Source organism: Acanthochromis polyacanthus, chromosome 16 (genome assembly GCF_021347895.1).
Source record: "Acanthochromis polyacanthus isolate Apoly-LR-REF ecotype Palm Island chromosome 16, KAUST_Apoly_ChrSc, whole genome shotgun sequence".
Taxonomy (NCBI): domain Eukaryota; kingdom Metazoa; phylum Chordata; class Actinopteri; family Pomacentridae; genus Acanthochromis; species Acanthochromis polyacanthus.
Window position 1 is genome coordinate 33,996,616 of NC_067128.1, and position 18,191 is coordinate 34,014,806.

General features: G+C 40.8%; 1 protein-coding gene across 3 annotated transcripts in view; it reads left to right on the forward strand.

The window, feature by feature from the left end:
- si:dkey-206f10.1 (adenylate cyclase type 8) overlaps window positions 1–16,086 on the forward strand; it is a 41,189-nt gene extending 25,103 nt beyond the window's left edge. For all 3 annotated transcript variants that reach the window (XM_051960960.1, XM_051960961.1, XM_051960962.1), the window contains 16 exons: window positions 237–348; window positions 463–590; window positions 1,101–1,259; window positions 2,147–2,381; window positions 2,495–2,665; window positions 2,762–2,862; window positions 4,346–4,550; window positions 6,958–7,050; window positions 7,243–7,403; window positions 7,835–7,916; window positions 8,112–8,270; window positions 11,609–11,755; window positions 12,206–12,298; window positions 12,392–12,506; window positions 12,626–12,828; window positions 13,227–16,086. In XM_051960960.1, the coding sequence (XP_051816920.1) occupies window positions 237–348; window positions 463–590; window positions 1,101–1,259; window positions 2,147–2,381; window positions 2,495–2,665; window positions 2,762–2,862; window positions 4,346–4,550; window positions 6,958–7,050; window positions 7,243–7,403; window positions 7,835–7,916; window positions 8,112–8,270; window positions 11,609–11,755; window positions 12,206–12,298; window positions 12,392–12,506; window positions 12,626–12,828; window positions 13,227–13,439 (2,377 nt within the window). In that variant the 3' untranslated portion in view covers window positions 13,440–16,086. The remainder of the gene's footprint in view (window positions 1–236; window positions 349–462; window positions 591–1,100; window positions 1,260–2,146; window positions 2,382–2,494; window positions 2,666–2,761; window positions 2,863–4,345; window positions 4,551–6,957; window positions 7,051–7,242; window positions 7,404–7,834; window positions 7,917–8,111; window positions 8,271–11,608; window positions 11,756–12,205; window positions 12,299–12,391; window positions 12,507–12,625; window positions 12,829–13,226) is intronic.
- Window positions 16,087–18,191: the final 2,105 nt, after the last annotated feature.

The window sequence follows — 18,191 nt, forward strand, 5'->3', positions numbered from 1 at the left end:
ACATGTCTCCAGGCCTCTGAACCACCACCCACCTGTCAGATTCTTCAAATAAAAAAGGTAAAGCTGTTTGGTTTTTAAGTCTGACATGCAGGCTGTTATATAAAAAAGCTTTTAGGTGAATAAATTTCACATCTGTGTATATCTTTTTCAAATGGCAAGCTCTTTGATTTATATACTACCTCATAGCTATGTGATTGCTGCAACATGCATTCAGATGTTTTCTCTCCTCTCTGTAGCATCCTTTTTGCAGACATCAAGGGCTTCACCCTGTTGTCCATGAACCTCTCAGCTCAGGATCTGGTCCGAACCCTCAATGAGCTCTTTGGACGCTTTGACCGGCTGGCAGATGTAAGAGCATGGGCGCTTCTTTGGTTGTTACATAACGAATAATGTATTTTTCAGCAGAGCTTTTTCTCTGTTATTTTATGCATATGCTTTCCCTGTTATCCTGTCTCATCACAGGAGCACCACTGCTTGAGGATAAAGATACTGGGAGATTGTTATTATTGTGTGTCTGGGGTCCCTGAGCCACAGCGAGCCCACGCACAGTACTGCGTTGAGATGGGCCTGGCTATGATCAACACCATACGGTCAGTCTTTAGTAAGCATTTAAAGAGAAGGCAGCAAGATAGAGATGTAAAGCTTAAAAATGAAGACATGCCACACAAACGGAAACTCTGCATATCCTGCTGAAACCCAAAACCTGCCGCTGGTTTTGAAAGATATCTTTACAAAACTGCCAAAATCACACCATTTAAGAGAGTTGTCACATTTAAAGCTCTCTTTTGGTGCTTTGTGGCAGCAATATCACATTCAATATAAATATCGTATTAAATCAACCCAGCTTAAACCCACAAAGTCTGCCAGAAACTTGGGTGTCACGATCGATGACCAACTAACCTTCAAGGCTCATCTGGAGTCTGTTGCTCATATAAACTATTTATTCTAGCTGTGGTTGTGTGTTTTCCATAGAGGTGCAAGACTTTATATTAAAGTGACAAATGAATCCACAATGAGTAGCATGTGACACGAGCAAAAACCTCTAGAAAAGGATTGAAATTCAGGAGTAAATGTTCGTCTAACGCTGTCACTGTTACCAGGTACGTACGGAAGCAGCTGAACTTCAACATGGACATGAGGATCGGGATCCACTCGGGCTCCATCCTCTGTGGGGTTCTCGGCCTGCAGAAGTGGCAGTTTGATGTGTGGTCCTGGGATGTGGGCATCGCCAACATGCTGGAGGCTGGAGGGATACCAGGGTGAGTGTGGAATATGACGACACCACCGACAACCAGCTGAGCAGCTCCTGATGTGACACTCACCAGTCAGCCCCAACATTAAAACCACTGACAGGTGAAGTGAATAATAGTGATCATATTGGTGCCATGTGGTGTTCTGCTGGAAAACCTTGGATTTTGGCGTCCGTGTTGATGAGACTTAGACACCAAAACAAAAGTTGGAAAGTACACCCCGCCACATCTCAAAAAAAAATCAAACAGTCAAGTAGGGCTGGACCCGAATATCCCGAATATCTGAATATTCGTCACTACGGCAGTATCCGGATATTAATTTTGGTATCCGAATATTCGGTCTGCCCCCATCCCCCTCCTCGTTGAACATTACGGGGCGGAACGAATATTCAGATATTCGTCTTTAATAGGGCCCAAATATCCGGAGACCAGAAACCACTATTCGGGCCAGCCCGACAGTCAAGAACATTGTGAGGAACATGACAATCATCCAAGATGTTGATTTGCCTCCAAACATCCTAGAACACCTTGTGATTGAGCTCCACAACCGAGAGTACCCAAAGGAGCCAACAATCTGGTCCAGACCCAATGGTTCAGAGCATATTTGACCACATAAGAGGGACCAACACCGTAACAGGTGGTCATAATGTTATGCCTGATCGTGTATTTTATCTTTGTTCTGGTTACTTCACAAAAATATGCTCCACAAACTTCTGCCGTCTTCTTAAAATACAAATTTAAAGTCAGTAATGTTTGCCCTGACTTTAAATTTCATAAATATATTTAATGAAATGCTCCTTTGATGGTGCATTTTCCTTGTTGTCCATCTTTTTTATCAGTGAATAGCAGACACACATTTCCTTGTACGTCACCATTGTTTCGTCTCTCTCAACCAGACGGATCCACATCTCAAGGGCGACTCTGGACTGTCTAGAAGGCACCTACAAGACGGAGGAAGGCCATGGCCGTGACAGGAACGAGTTCCTACGTAAACACAACATCGACACCTTCCTCATCTGCCCTCAGGAGGACAGGAACAAAGTTGACCACAGTGAGCCTCCCAAAACCCAGAAACCTAATCGAACCTGGACCCCAGAGGTAGCTTTTGGGAACGCCACCGACATGAATAGTGTAAGTGTGGGAATTTAAAGGAAAGATGTTGGCTTATATCTGAAGTTATTTACTGTAAATATGAAAGTCTACCAGCATTGACCTGACTGAGCGTTCATATTCTTTCCTCGTAGATCCTGGCCTCCTTCACAAACGGCTCTCTGCCCAACATCTGGCAGTCCACCTCCAAAGAGATCAACAAACGTATCAGACGTGCGATTGAGGTTCGAAGCAGCGAGCGGATGCACAAGGAGCACATCACTCCGCTGACTCTGGTCTTCAAGGACACGCACATTGAGAACAAGGTAGATGTAGGTCAGAAAAGTAAGCTACATGCAAGATATCCACATAGAAATACCTCTCATGCTGCATCTCTTCTGATCTCCTTTGGTTGAGTCCAGTTCTCCCAAATGAGAGATGAAATGTTCAACTCCAATCTGGTCTGCTCCTTCATCATGCTCCTCTTCCTCATGGCTGCTCAGGCCCTCATCCCTGCTCCCAGGTAGGAAAACACCAAAGTTTCACAATAAAAGCTCAAAGATCATTTAATTTATTTCGGTTTGTTTATGTACTTTAAGTTAAAGCTGATATTGTTGGATTTATATTACCCACTTGGTCTTTTTTTAACTACTCTACAATGTAGAGTAAAATCTTGTTTTTTTTAATCCTTTGTGTCTTCTATTTCATGTATTACTGTAATGCTCAGTGATTCTAGGGATTGTATAGGATAGGCAAAATAAGCTTCGGCTTCTGCCTATTCCTCTTTCGGTTACAGAACATGTAAAAAACTATTACTGTATATACTTTTTTTTTTCTGGAGGTTTTGGGGTTTTGTTTGTTTGTTTCTTTCTTTCTTTTCTTTTTCATCTTTTTTTGTGAGAGGAGTAGGGGAGGAGGAAAGAGTAAGAGAAGAAAAGGTGGGAAAGGAAAAATTTTTGTTTACTGTAATTTTTGTAACCGAAATAAACCATTCATTCATTCATTCATTTATTCATTTAGTCATTCATTCAAAATATCAGCTTTCATATCCGATGTGCAAACTACACCATAGCATTTTTTCACTCCTTTGTGATCAGACAAAACATTTATGAAACGCGTCATTTAGCCTTTATTTACCATCAGTAAGATTAAGAATAATAATCACAGATATAAAGTGGACACTGCTGCCTACCTTCAGCACCTCACACCATTAGGTTTATTTAGTTTTATTTTTATGATGGTTGCAATCAAGAAAGTGGAAGTTGGTCATTTTTTTTCTGATTTTTCAGCTGAATTGAATGAAGTTTATGCTGTTGTTTCTCCACATTTTGGTATCTGTATCCTTGTATGCATCATGCTTAAATTACAGCCTAATTTGATGCACGTGATCTTGAAAAAGGCAAAGAAACGATAACACATTGTTTATGGTTGTATTTATATAGCACTTTTATCCAAAGCACTTTACATGATACGTCACATTCACCCATTCATAGCAGAAGCTGCCATGCAAGGCGCCAACCATGACCCACCAGGAGCAATTAGGGGTTTGGTGTCTTGCTCAGGGACACCTCGACATGAGCACGACGGGCTGAGGATCGAACCGGCAACCTTCCAGTTACAAGACGTCCACTCTACCCCCTGAGCCATGCTGCCACACAATATTTTAGAGGAACCCAAGAATTTCTCAGATCCTGTTTTTAGAGGAGCTCGTGTCTAATTAAGAGGAGCCTTGACTCGCCTGTTGTTCTCACACTGGGTTAAATCCTAGAAGGAATTTCCTGTGTTGTTTTCTGATCTCAAAATCACTCTGTGTGAATTTTTTTTACTTTAGTGCCATCTAGAGGTGAGATCAGGAATAAAATGCACACACTGTCAAGATCTTATTCACTGAGTTTTTGCAGTTTCATTTCCTTCATCCTGCATCCCAAAGCACGTCACACACACTAATCAGGTTCCCATGACTTCACTCTGTCTTCTGCCTGTTTTCCCTCCTCGTTCTTCACCAGTGGGATGTTTCCAGCCATCCTCCAGTTTTCGGTCTTTGTGCTCGTCTACCTGCTGCTGCTGCTCGTTGCTCTTGCTGAAGAGTTCAAGTGGACGCCGACGTCACTGCAGCAGTTCTGCTGCTTTATCCATGAAAACAACAGGGCCCGGAACCTGCTCACCCTCACAGCTATCGTCATCAACTTTGGTTTGGCCTCCACTGACATGGTGAGAGTCCAGATGACACTGGAGCAGCTTCATACATTTAGTTTGGGGTCACCCAGACAATTTCATGTTTTCCATGAAACTCACATTTTTATCCGTGTGCTAACATAACTGCACAAGGGTTTTCTAATGATCAAAACCTTTCAGCACCATTAGCTAACACAATGTAGCATTAGAACACAGGAGTGATGGTTGCTGGAAATGTTCCTCTGTACCCCTATGGAGATAGTCCATTAAAATTCAGTCATTTCCAGCTAGAATAGTCATTTACCACATTAACAATCTCTACACTGGATTTCTGGTTAATTTAATGTTATTTTCATTGGAAAAAAAGAGCTTTTTTTCAACAATGAGGACATTTCTGAACGATTCCAAACTTTTGAACGGTATGTATAAAAAAATTTAAACTCATAATTTCCTTTTTGCACACATGCACCATTGCACCTGCTCTTCCTACTGCATGTAATTGACCCTTGGAAATTGAATCAGTGTGGATCCAGCCGAGTGCATCCATTAGCATAATCCTCCCTGGAATGCAGATGCATGAAAAAGAAAGTTGAATTCCCCTGCTGATACTTGCACAGCAGATGACAGGCAAACTGTGCTTGATAAATAGCCAACATTACTACATGCACTGTTGAATTATGTTCTCAATCTGTAGGTCCTTTTTACTTTTTTAGCGTGTTTCAGCTTGTTTGATTGGATGCCCCGCAACTGTACTGTTTTGGTTCACTTTCACTGCTCTCATGAATAAATTTTTGGTCACAGTAGCCAGCTGCCAGTTCAGCACCAAGCAGCAGACTAGTGAACATAGTTTGTAGAGAACAAAAATCGAGCAAAAAAAGTGAGTCGGTTTTGACTGACTGCAAATGCAGGACAATGTTGCTCAGTGAACTTGAGTGATGTTTCACCAGATGAAGCTGAAAAATAAGTTTAAAGGTACAATAAGCAAAATTTTGAACATTCTGTTAATATAGCATTAACCCTTGGAATCCCAAAACCTTCCAGTAGGTTTGAAAGGTTAGTGATCTTCAAAGAAATCACCAAAATTACACAATTTGTCAGATCCAGGAGCTTATTGGTGATGTGCTTTATCATTGGTAATCTGTACCAATTAAGCCAAAAAAAAACAAATTTTTCATCAAAATGACTTTTTTTGTACGTTTTTCTATGGTTCTATTCTGCAGCTAAATAGAAAAATAGCAACAACTTAAACAGTCCTGGACTCATATCATTCATATAATGGTCTGATATGATGATCCGACTGCATTTAGCTGTCGAGTTTCCAGAAAGCCAGACTCACTCATACAAAGAAAATGTGATCTATGACTTCAAAGAAATCCCATCTTTGGGTTCAAGGCCAATAGATGGATGCCTAGAAGATCAATTTGAGCTCACAGAATATTTCTGTTAAGTGTTTTTAATTCAGAAAAAGAACCGTGTCCACTTGTCATCGTTACGAGGACGCTGTGCTGCTGTACCAATGGTACAGAATCTCACAATAAACCCACTCTCCTTTTCTCTAGTATCTTCTTCCGGCCTATTCCACTCTATACTAACATGACACCCACAACTATGGTGTTCAGTACTGTCCGGCTAATTATTCATTCATTTATTTATTTACTTGTTGTTTGTTTGGTTTTCTGTTCTCTTGTGTATGTGTTTGTTTGTTTGTCTCATTGATGGGTAATTATTAGTTGGGAATAACACAACACCTGATATTCTTCAGATGCAATAGCACCGCTTGCTAGTCCCTGTCCCTGTCCGTCCTCTCTCGTCCTGTCCACCCTTTGTTTCCCCTCACGTCACCACTGAGGTGTAGCACTGCCCTCCCTGGCTCTTAACAGGGAAATGTAATAAAGAGTGTCAGCTTAGCTTTCAGGGCTGGTGATGGTCACACACATGCACTAAATAATAAGATATTTGGTTGCAAGACTAAAATATGCATTAATCTCAAAGTGTTGACACCCCTTCCATGGAGTTAAACAATGAGAATAAATGCAGACAAAAAAAAAAGAATCTTGAACAAGTCTGTGGATCCAGACTATCAGCCCCATCACTGCCAAAATCTAATCACTTGGTCCTTGTGTCATTTTTGACCTTCCTTGAAAATTTCATCTGAATCCGTCAGTCCGTTTTTGAGTAATGCTGCTAACAGACAGACAGACAAACCAACACCGGTCATCTCATAACTCATGTTCCACGTGTTCCTTGGGCTAATAAAAATTTGGAGTTGTCGTTATTTATCAGTTATTATGGTCTGATTTTACTGGTCTATCCCACTTGAGATCAAATTGTGGCCCCTGAACTAAAATGATTTCGATGCTCTTGTCTTAAAAAATGTGCGTTTATTGTAACATGGTAAGAGATGAGAGTTACATGTGACTTGTTTGCTGTGTTCTGCTTGCAGGTGTGGTGTGTTCTCACAACCCCGGGAGAAGCTGACCTCATGGAAAAGACCAGCACAGGCTCACGTCCGCTCACTGTCTGCACTTACCCTGAGGTAAAACAAGAGCAGTTGAAACTAGGATTTTATTGTGTCATCCTTAAAGAGATTTTACATGATTTCCTGTTGGTCCACTCAGATTTCACTCTTGAATTTGTCACATTTTCTCGACCAAAAGTCATCCTAGCTCCAAGAAAGTGACGCCATTAAAGCATACTCACCTTCTCGTTAACCTCGTCGTCCCGTCAGATCTTTGTGCTGAGCGGTGTGATCGCCATGGTGACCTGTGCCGTGTTCCTGCGTCTGAACTCCCTGCTGAAGCTGGCCGTGCTGCTGCTGGCGGTTTCTGTTTACTCCTGCCTCATCCACCTGGCCTTCCTCAGCCTCACACGTCAGGACGTGCTGCACAGGTGTGGGCAGAAATTTGTGATTCCAGAAACTGAATCTGAATCATTTATGTTTGAATTTAATTTGCGCAACTTGAAAAAATGTCGTAAAAAGATATATCGTTCGAATCTTCCAATAAACTTGAAACTGAATGTGATATTTTAAAGCTCAATTCAACTGCTGAGTCTGAATCTGAATTTCAAGAGCTTCAAGTTTACTGAAGTTCAGTTTTAATCTGTTGACTTCATACTATGTCTCTTCTTCATTTAAGCAGATTGGGTCGGTTGATTAAATAGATTCCGTCAGTGTTTTTTTTGCTAAAGTTCAAATTATTCTTCTGAATATTTTCTTTACAATTTTATGCTCTTTCTGCATTGAGTAACGCACAGTTCTGCTATAGCATTTAAGCTATAAAAGTGCTTAATTACGGCATCAATCTCTCCCTTTGTTGCAGGTCCCACTATCTCAGGAGAAAAGGAATTTCTATCATTCTCATGGCCATGTTTCTTGTTGCCGTCTTCTACAACGGGCGGCAGGTACTGAGGTTCTCCCCATTTTATCTGCTGTTTTGCCTTTAATTGAAGCTTGAATATTAGTTTCAGGCATCTTTGTAGCATTCTTCCAGCCGCTGAGACGAAAAGTGTTGATTTTCAAACTGAGTTATCGGCTGAAGGAGTGTGCTGCAGGCAGGTAATGTTTCACTCCGTCCTGCTGTGTCCTTTGCTTTCCAGTGGGAAGCTACTGCCAGACTGGACTTCCTGTGGCGTCTGCAGGCCCAGCGGGAGGTGGAGGACATGAGGGAGCTGCGGGAACACAATGAATGTTTGCTACACAACATCTTACCGCTGCATGTTGCACGACATTTCCTGGACCGGAGCAAGAATGACGAGGTACCGAAGACGCAAGGAAATCTCTGACCTCAGGCCTGACTAAGTGCTTCCTGAAAAAATATAATTAAAATACAATAAATAAGAAACAGAATCAACATTCAATTCAATTCAATTCAATTCAATTCAATTCAATTTCAATTCAATTCAATTTTATTTATATAGCGTCAATTACAGTCAACTCGTCTCAAGACGCTTTACAGAACCCAAATGCCTGACCCCCAGAGCAAGCCCAAAGGCGACAGTGGCAAGGAAAAACACCCTTTTAACAGGGAAGAAACCTCGAGCAGAACCCGGCTCTATATAGGGGGGACCCATCTGCCTGCTGGCCGGGCGGGTTGAGAAGGACAGAAGAGGGCAAGGGGGAGGGATGGGAGAAGAGGGAGGGGTGGGAAAGCAAGGAAAACACAACACACATTTGGATACATGCATGACAGGATATGTGACACAGACAAAGTATAAGCTAACATTGAAAACTGACTCATAATTTACTCTTATGATGTACGGCTCTGACATTAAACATACTCCATATATAGCTAGCAGTAAAATTCAAACAGTATGTAAGTTAGCGTAACAGTATAGTGAAGGCAATGCAGAGTTGACTGGTGGAAAAAGGGAGTTGGAAGCAGAGGGCTGGAGGAAGGTCAGCAGCAGCATCCCACAGTGGACATGGTGGAGACTGGACCAGCTGGTGGAACATCGACCGCAGATCTGAAGCATCCAGCTCTGGGACCAGGGACACTCGGAGAAATAGCACAGGGGGAAACAGAGTGAATGTACTGCAATAACGGTATACATATTAAATGTAAAGGTAGATAGAGAAGGGCTCAGTGCGTCAAGAAAAGTCCCCCAGCAGCCTATAGGCCTATAGCAGCATGACTAGAGGCAGAACGAAGGGACGTCCAAGAAGGAGTCAGCTGTGCAAATGAAGACACAAGCCGAACCCCTGTGGGTCACCCAGTCAGCCCCAACTATAAGATTTGTCAAAAAGGAACGTTTTAAGCCTGGTCTTAAAAATAGAGAGGGTGTCTGCCTCCCGAACCCAAACTGGGAGCAGGTTCCACAGGAGAGGCGCCTGATAACTGAAGGCTCTGCCTCCCATTCTACTTTTAGAAATTCTAGGAACAACAAGTAAGCCTGCAGCTTGAGAGCGAAGAGTTCTACTAGGATAATAAGGTACTATCAGATCTTTAAGATATGATGGAGATTGGTTATTAAGAGCTTTATATGTCAGAAGAAGGATTTTAAATTCTATTCTGGATTTAACAGGAAGCCAGTGAAGAGAGGCAAGTATAGGGGAAATATGATCTCTTTTGCTAACTCCTGTCAGTACTCTCGCAGCAGCGTTTTGGATCAACTGTAGATGTTTGAGAGAACTATTTGGACAACCCGATAATAAGGAATTGCAATAGTCAAGCCTGGAAGTAACAAAAGCATGAACTAATTTTTCTGCATCACTCTGAGACAGAATGTTCCTGATTTTTACAATATTACACAGGTGAAAAAAGGAAGTCCTACAGACTTGCTTTATGTGTGAGTTAAAGGACATGTCCTGGTCAAAAATAACTCCAAGATTCCTCACAGTAGTACTGGAGGCCAATGTGATGCCATCCAGAGTAACTATTTGCTTTGAAAGCGAGTTTCTAAGATGTTTGGGGCCAAATACAATGACTTCAGTTTTGTCTGAATTTAGCAGTAGGAAGTTAAAAGTCATCCAGGTTTTAATGTCCTTAAGACAATCTTGCAGTCTAGCTAACTGATCAGTTTCATCTGGCTTCATAGATAAATACAATTGTGTGTCATCTGCATAACAATGGAAGTTAATACAATGCTTCCTAATAATATTGCCTAAAGGAAGCATGTATAATGTGAAAAGTATCGGTCCTAAGACAGAACCCTGAGGAACTCCATGATTAACTTTAGTATGCTCAGAAGAGTTATTGTTGACATGCACAAACTGGAACCTATCTGATAAGTAGGATTTAAACCAGTCCAGTGCTGTCCCTTTAATGCCAATTGAATGTTCTAGACGCTGTAATAAAATGTTGTGGTCGATTGTGTCAAACGCTGCACTAAGATCTAACAAAACAAGTATAGAGACTAGTCCATTATCTGATGCTATGAGAAGGTCATTAGTAACTTTCACTAGAGCTGTTTCTGTGCTATGATGCACTCTGAAGCCTGACTGAAACATTTCAAACAAATTATTCCTTTGTAAGTGTTCACATAATTGATTTGCAACTGTTCTTTCCAGAATTTTAGAGAGAAATGGTAGGTTGGATATCGGTCTATAGTTAGCTAACACATCTGGATCTAAAGTGGGCTTTTTAAGCAAAGGTTTGATGACAGCAACCTTAAAAGCCTGTGGTACATAGCCTGTTACTAGAGAGAGATTAATCAGATCTAACATTGAAGAATTAATTAAAGGTAAAATCTCCTTGAAGAGTCTAGTTGGGATAGGATCTAAAAGACATGTTGATGGTTTGGATGTAGAAACTGTTGAAATTAGTTCAGAGAGACATATAGGAGTGAAGAATTCTAAAGATTCATCAGGTCTAACAGCCAATTCAAAAGCATCTGTGACATTTGTAGGAAGGGCCAGATTAATTTTATCTCTAATCATAACTATTTTATGTGTAAAGAAGCTCATGAAGTCGTTACTGGTTAAAACTAAAGGAATACAAGGTTCAACAGAGCTCTGACTCTTTGTCAGCCTGGCTACAGTGCTAAAGAGAAACCTAGGGTTGTTCTTGTTCTCATCTATTAAAGATGAATAATAAGTTGTCCTGGCATTACGAAGAGCTTTTTTATAGATTACTAGACTATTTTTCCAAGCCACATACACTTCCTCTGAATTAGTGGAATACCACTTTCTTTGCAGCTTTCGGGATGCCTGCTTTAAAGTCCGCAGCTGGGAATTATACCAAGGAGCAAGTCTTCTCTGAGATATAACTTTCATTTTTACAGGTGCAACACTATCAAGAGTTGTACGCAGTGAGGCTGAAGCAATATTAACATAATAATCCACTTCTGTGGGGGTAAAATAATAATAATTGCCTTCTGATTTATCAGTAAATGTTGCTGAAGTAAACAGTGAGGGTATTATTTCCTTAAATTTAGATACTGAATTGTCAGACAAACACCTACTGTAATGATATTTGTTCTCAGCTGCTAAACAATCCTTTACTTTAAATTGAAATGTTATCATAAAATGGTCAGAAAGATGAAGACCTCTTGCACTCATTCTACTGGATAAATCAGTTTGTGTACGAGCCAAACGAGTTTTTTGAGAATTCCTCCATTGTGATTAATGGTTATGACACCATTCATTCTCATTCCAGGAGCTTTACTCTCAGTCCTATGATGAAGTGGGTGTTATGTTTGCCTCCATTGCTGGGTTCAACGAGTACTTTGAGCAGAAAGAGATCAGACATGAAGGAGTGGACTGCCTCCGACTGCTGAATGAGATCATTGCTGGCTTTGATGAGGTGAATACGGGACTGAAAACTGAAGAATATCTGCAGTATATTTATTTTTGGGGGCTGCACAATGGCTCAGTGTTCTCCCCGTGCATGTGTGGGTTTTCTCCGGCTTCCTCCCACAGTCCAAAAATATGCTGAGGTTAATTGGTTACTCTAAATTGTCCATAGGTGTGAATGTGAGTGTGATTGTGTGTCTGTATATGTAGCCCTGTGACAGACTGGTGACCTGTCCAGGGTGTCCCCTGCCTTCACCCTAAGTCATCTGGGATAGACTCCAGCCCTCTGTGACCCTAATGAGGATTGAGCGATATAGATAATGGATGGATGGATGTTTATTTTTACACAGCAAGACAGTAGACTTTAATCACCAGCTGTAAAATCAGTGGCTACTGATGGCCTAACTCTGTCTCTGATCTGGAGCTTAATGTGAATTTTGTCTCTTTGTTTTTTAACAAGCTGCTGGAGGAGTCATACTTCCACTTTGTAGAGAAGATTAAGACAATTGGAAGCTGCTACATGGCAGCATCTGGTTTAGCTCCAGATAAACAGGTGGGAGAACTTGGTCTGCAACATTTTTTGTTTCGACCGCAGTTGCTTCCAGCTCTTGTACCTTCTTTAATATCCTCTCTCCATCTCTTTCAGGCATCAATGGATGAATGGAATCACCTCAGTGAGCTGGTTTTGTTTGCACTGGCAATGCAAGAAACACTGAAAGAGATTAATAGGCACTCTGCCCAAAAATTTGACCTGCGTGTGGGTAAGTGGCTAACCTCCTACACAGATGCATGCATCAGCAAAACGCTGAGCATAATAGAATCATTCTAGTGTCAAAGACCTGCAGCCAAACAACTGGATGTGTGGGCTGGACTCGTACAGGAATTGCCCATGGGCCGGTGGTCGCAGGGGTGATCGGCGCCACCAAGCCGCAGTATGACATCTGGGGATCCACAGTGAACCTGGCCAGCCGCATGGACAGCACAGGTGTGAGCGGACGCATCCAAGTACCTGAAGCCACCCGCAAGATCCTGACAGACCAGGGCTTTGTCCTGGAGCTCCGAGGAGAAATCTTCGTCAAAGGGGTGAGTGGAGAATGATCCTGTGAGTCCTGTAGCTGGCGGTGTTGGTCCACTGTTGGCATCACTTGTGCTCTGTAGGGTAATCTGTTTTGGGTACGATGTGCTAGAAATAAGAGATGATATAATTATGGCAAATGCTATTAGACTAAAGACCAGAAGTAAAACATATCTACTCAAAACATAATGGTGTAAACTTAAGGTATTGTAACTTTTGACATATTTTGGAATAATGTGCATGAAATCTATCTCAAAATAATAAAGATAAGATGTGGAGCAAAAAATCTGAACATGTCTGGGCATGTTCTCTGTAAAAGATGACCTAATGATAACTTTCTGTGCATGTCTTCTGATGGTGTGCTTTAAAGTAGTATCTCATTTTATGACCTCTGTTGTCATTGCAGGTGAGCGAGCGCCAGGGGAAAGTCCGTACCTATTTCATCAGCACCGTGTGCAGTCAGAGGGCCAACACTGGAACAGATGGCCACTTTGGGGGTCGGACAGGAGGACGCATGACTCTGGCAGAAGTGGTGTTTGGTCTCGTCCAGGCCAGACACAAGGAGATGCACAGAGACACCAACGGCTTCAGTCTGGCTCCCTGCAAACTGCAGTGCTGATGAGGACTGTTAGGTGGCTGCATGTGGAGGAGGACACGTCCAGCCATATTACTCCTACTGGTTTACAGCTTCGATGCTCTTGTTCCATTGTTTGCCATAACTAAATTAGCTGCACAAACAGGTTTAACTGTGGATTCAGTCCAATCAAAGCCTTTGTTTCTTCCATGACTGTGTCGTCCTCAACTCTCCAGTCAGCTCAAAATGATTAAAGGTTTGGTTTTTAAACGCTTGAAGTTGGGGTAGACAGACATCTGAGAGGAAGATGCCAGGATTTGTAAATACAGCCGTCCTGTTGAGCTCTTCCCTCACAGTCCTAAGCCCCTACATGAGCATTTACTTGTAGAGTCACACAAGATCTTCAGTGAAAGTCAGTTTAACCACTACATCACACTTCTCCTCTTGGTGATGGCACCATAACTGATTTAATGAGCCATTCGCAGTTTCACTGTACCAGACATGTGTACTTAGACTTGCATGGCTTAATCTTAGACACAAGCATATGCTACTGGCAGGATCAACCAGGTAGCCCAGAGAACTTAGAGCCCAACTGTTCCTGGATTTTGGCAGCCAGTTGATACCAATTTAGGAGACTAAAAAAACACCACAACATCAATATATATATATATCGGCCAAATTTTTACATTTTTAATCTTCTTTTTCCATGCAGTGCTCCCTCAAATTAGGTAATCAAACACTTGAGGGGGTTAGAAGCAGAGCGGTCTCACCCACAAAAACTCCCAACTGAGATTTAGATCATTTCTGTGATATTTTATGGTCCAGATTTTAGTGACAAAGTGGTCACAACCCAAACATGTGGCACTTCCAATGTTAGATTATTCTTAAAAACACGAAACTTTGAACCCATTTTTCTCCAAAACTACAGAAAGTGGGTTAGACCACTCTGATTCCAAACCCTTCAGCTGAGACAAAAATAAAGGATAGAAAAGTGGTATATTTTATGCTTCTACAACCAACTTTATTGTCCAAAATGACTGTAAACCACTCACTTTTTACTTTTCAAAATGTCATTTAAACAAATTATAATAAGGTGACAAACCATGCTAACCTTTCAGTCTGCTGTGACACTATAGCCTGTAAGCTACCTCGCTAACATAGCAAACAAATGTCATTTAAGCTTGAGTGGTATGACAGTTAGCAAGGATACAGTGGTGTTAGAGTTATATAGAAACAGGAAAATGAGCGGGGTCATTGTTTATTAGCTTTCCAGTCACGTAAATCACAAACTAGTTAGCATTTATGCTAGGAAACCACTTAATTTTGTGATATGAACTCTGCTTGCTGCATGTGCTGACAAGAATATTCCAAGTTGGAGCATGCTCTGGTGGGCAGACTACAAGATGACTCCATTTCAAGCTTATTCCAAGGCTCTTTTTCTGCATTATGTTCTTAGATCATGAACAACATATATGAACATGCCAATATATCTGTGATATGCCAAAATCAGCAGGTCGATCATTCAGCCAGGCTCTACTCTTCATATCAAAATCACCTTGTCTGACTAAAGTCTTCTGTCACTAGAAATGTTTGTGTGTAATTTTTGACCAGTGATGCCAAATAAGTCCTGCCTACCCTGACTTTAATCGACAAATAGAGGAATTCACCCTGCTGGTTTCGTTTCTCGAGTTCTGGAGCTTTAATCGTTGAAGAATCGAGCTGCATTTTCTGAACTTTACTTAGAAAGCACTTAACCGTCCTGTCGGCCTCTTTTAAGTTTAATGAGCGTCTGGAGAGCACTGCTGTCTGTTTTTGTTGCCATATCGACACTATAACCACCTTTTTTAGCATTTGCGTTCATTTTGTAAAGGAAAAGCCAATGTCTCTTTCTTGTTTGTCAGGATAATTCTCAGGTCTTCAAGCCAAAACACAGAACACCTCAAAGCAACCATTTTGACCTCTTCTAGACACCAACGCTACCCATGGCCCATAAAATACTGACTGCTGTTTTTTTACTGCATATTTTTAGAAAATTTTCAGTACGTTTCATGTTGTGAGATGAAACATTTTTTCTGATTAGCTGCTGTTATCTGAAAATTTCACCGTGTCTGTTAAAGTGTTGTATTTTCACGATGAACTATCAGTGCTGCTCTGGATTTCTGAGAAATCACGTGTCAGTTTTGGTTCAGTATTCCTCAGATATTTAACCACAGTTTTGTTCTTAACATAGCTGGCTAGACTAACTTCAATGCTAGTTCCTATTCACCCATAATTCCATGTCACTCCTCTTCTTGTAAACCGAACAACAAAGGAAATTGCTTTTTCTTGATTTCTTGATTTTATATTGATTCCAGTTGACTCCATCAGATGAAAACCTTGCAAATCCTTTTACCTTCAAGTGAAGGATGATGAGGTCCTCTGTGAGACTTCTGGTTTCCTGCAGTTACTGTGTAGATGAAAACCTTTTCAAAGACATGTTTAATTGTCATCATCATGCAACAAATGCTGATCTAGGCCTTTAAAATGAGGCTGCGTGTTCTAAAAATGTGCTATTCTGGAAATCTGTATCAGCAAAATAGAATGTTGTAATTTTTCCTAGCTATGTTATGCTTTTTTTACATTGAATTTTTACATAAACCTTAAATAGTGTACACTTTATGCCAATAAAAGCCAGTAATGTGCATAAAATGGAGTGATTTTGTGATTAATGATGTAATTTCCTTCTTAAAGAAATGCAACATTCTGTGTTTATGAGAACAAACCATATGGATAATGTAAAAGCTTTTCTTTTTTTGAAAACATATTACATTTAAATTAAACAACAACAGCTGAAATAAGTGAATTAGTCATTTGTTTTAATGAAAATCTGACATATCCAGGCACCACATGAGAAATATGAATCATAATTTATAGAAAGCTGGAAGTGAAACGAAGATATTTTTCCCCACAGGGCTGAACAGGTTCATCTGGAACAAACTGTGGGTTGTGGAAGTTTTGTGTTTTATGTTCAGTTTTGATTTCACCAGAAACTGATTTTCTGTACGAGTTCTCTGGACTCGATTAGTTCTGGCTGCAGCTCGCGCGGGCCGGCTCACAGATCGTCTATTCTGAAAGATGGCTCACTCTGTAGAAACAGAATTTTATAATGACATAATTTTGCTATCATGCTGAAACAACAAACAAAGGGATTAAACACAAAACAATATGCATACAAATATTATCTAAAACGAAAGACTGTTCATATGGAAACTTGAAAATCTTTGGCTTTGAGATGTATTTTTGTGGAATCATAACTTTTGTTAAAATTAGTCTGGTTAATCTCCATAATTAATAATACTGTTAATTTTCATCACAATATGTGTGGTGGAATATGTCATCTACATGCGTCCAGATAAGAATATATCTTTATTCATTTATCATATATGGGTATTCAGAAGTCATTCTTAGTGTAGTTCTTCATGTACTCATCCAGAATTATCCACATGGCCATATGTATTTCTACAGTCATGTTCAAAAGTTTAGTAGTTTAGTAAAGGCTATTTTTATTGTGTTGTCTTGAATTTCCTGTGATCCTGTTAACTTTCAGTTTTCTGTGAAGGAATCACTGAAACCCATGCACCGTTATGACAAAAAAACAATGCATTATGGTTCTTTCAAGGATTTATTATAGGACTTCTGGGAATATGACAAAATCTACTGAGTCAAAAATATACATAGATCAACTTGAATTATCAGTTTTGGTGATGTAAAAAGTTGCGTTCATCAAATTTTGTTAGTGGCACATCCTCTTAACTTCTCAAGAATGGTTACAATTGACTACAGCTGGTGACTCCTCTGAGCCCATTTTCAGATTCATTAGACTAAACCACAAACACTACAGGGGGAAAGTTTAAGGAGCTCAGCACAGACCTAAAAAGGCAAATCATTGGCTTGAACGAGATGCTTCAGATCCCAAAATCCTCTGTGCAAACAACTGTTTGGAAGTATGAAGTGCATGATGTATAATCACGAAGAACAACACAAAGTATCACCTGATGCTGAGAGACTTGGTCAGGATGGTCAAGAGTCAGCCATGAATCACCAAAAAGCAGATCTTCAATGAATTAGAAGCTTTTGGAACACAGGCAGTGTCCACAGTCAACATTTTTTACATCACCATGGGCTGAAAGGCCGCTGTTCAAGAAGGAAGCCCTTCTTCCAGAAACAGCACCTTAAGGTTCCACTAAAGTTTGCTGCTGATCACATGGACGAAGAAAAGGAAAGTTCTGTTGTCAGATAAAACCAAATTTGAGCTATCTGGCCACAGTAACTAGCAACATTTTTGGTGAAGAGAAGGTGAGGTCTTTAACTCCAAGACCCACTAGTAGGTATCATCAAGCATGGTGGTGGTAGTATTATACTCTGTGGCTGTTTTTGTGATGGTAGAACTGTTGAATTACACAAAGATGCCACAGCCATCAGGGAATAACGTTTCCATGAAAGGATGTACATGGTCTGTAACAATGCTTAGGTAGGTGGTACTTGTCAAAGTAACGTCCACATGGATGGAGAACCCAAGGTTTCCCAGCAGAACATTGCCCAAAGCATCACACTGCCTTCACTGGCTGATCTCCTTCGCATAGTGCATCCTCGTGCCATGTGTTCCCCAGGAAAGCAAGACACCCGGCAATCCATGTGATGTAAAAGAAAATTAGACTCATCAGACCAGGCCACCTTCTTCCATTGTTCCACGATCCAGTTTTGATATCCATTGTTGATACTTTCGGCGGTGCGGAGGGGTCAACATGGACACCCTGA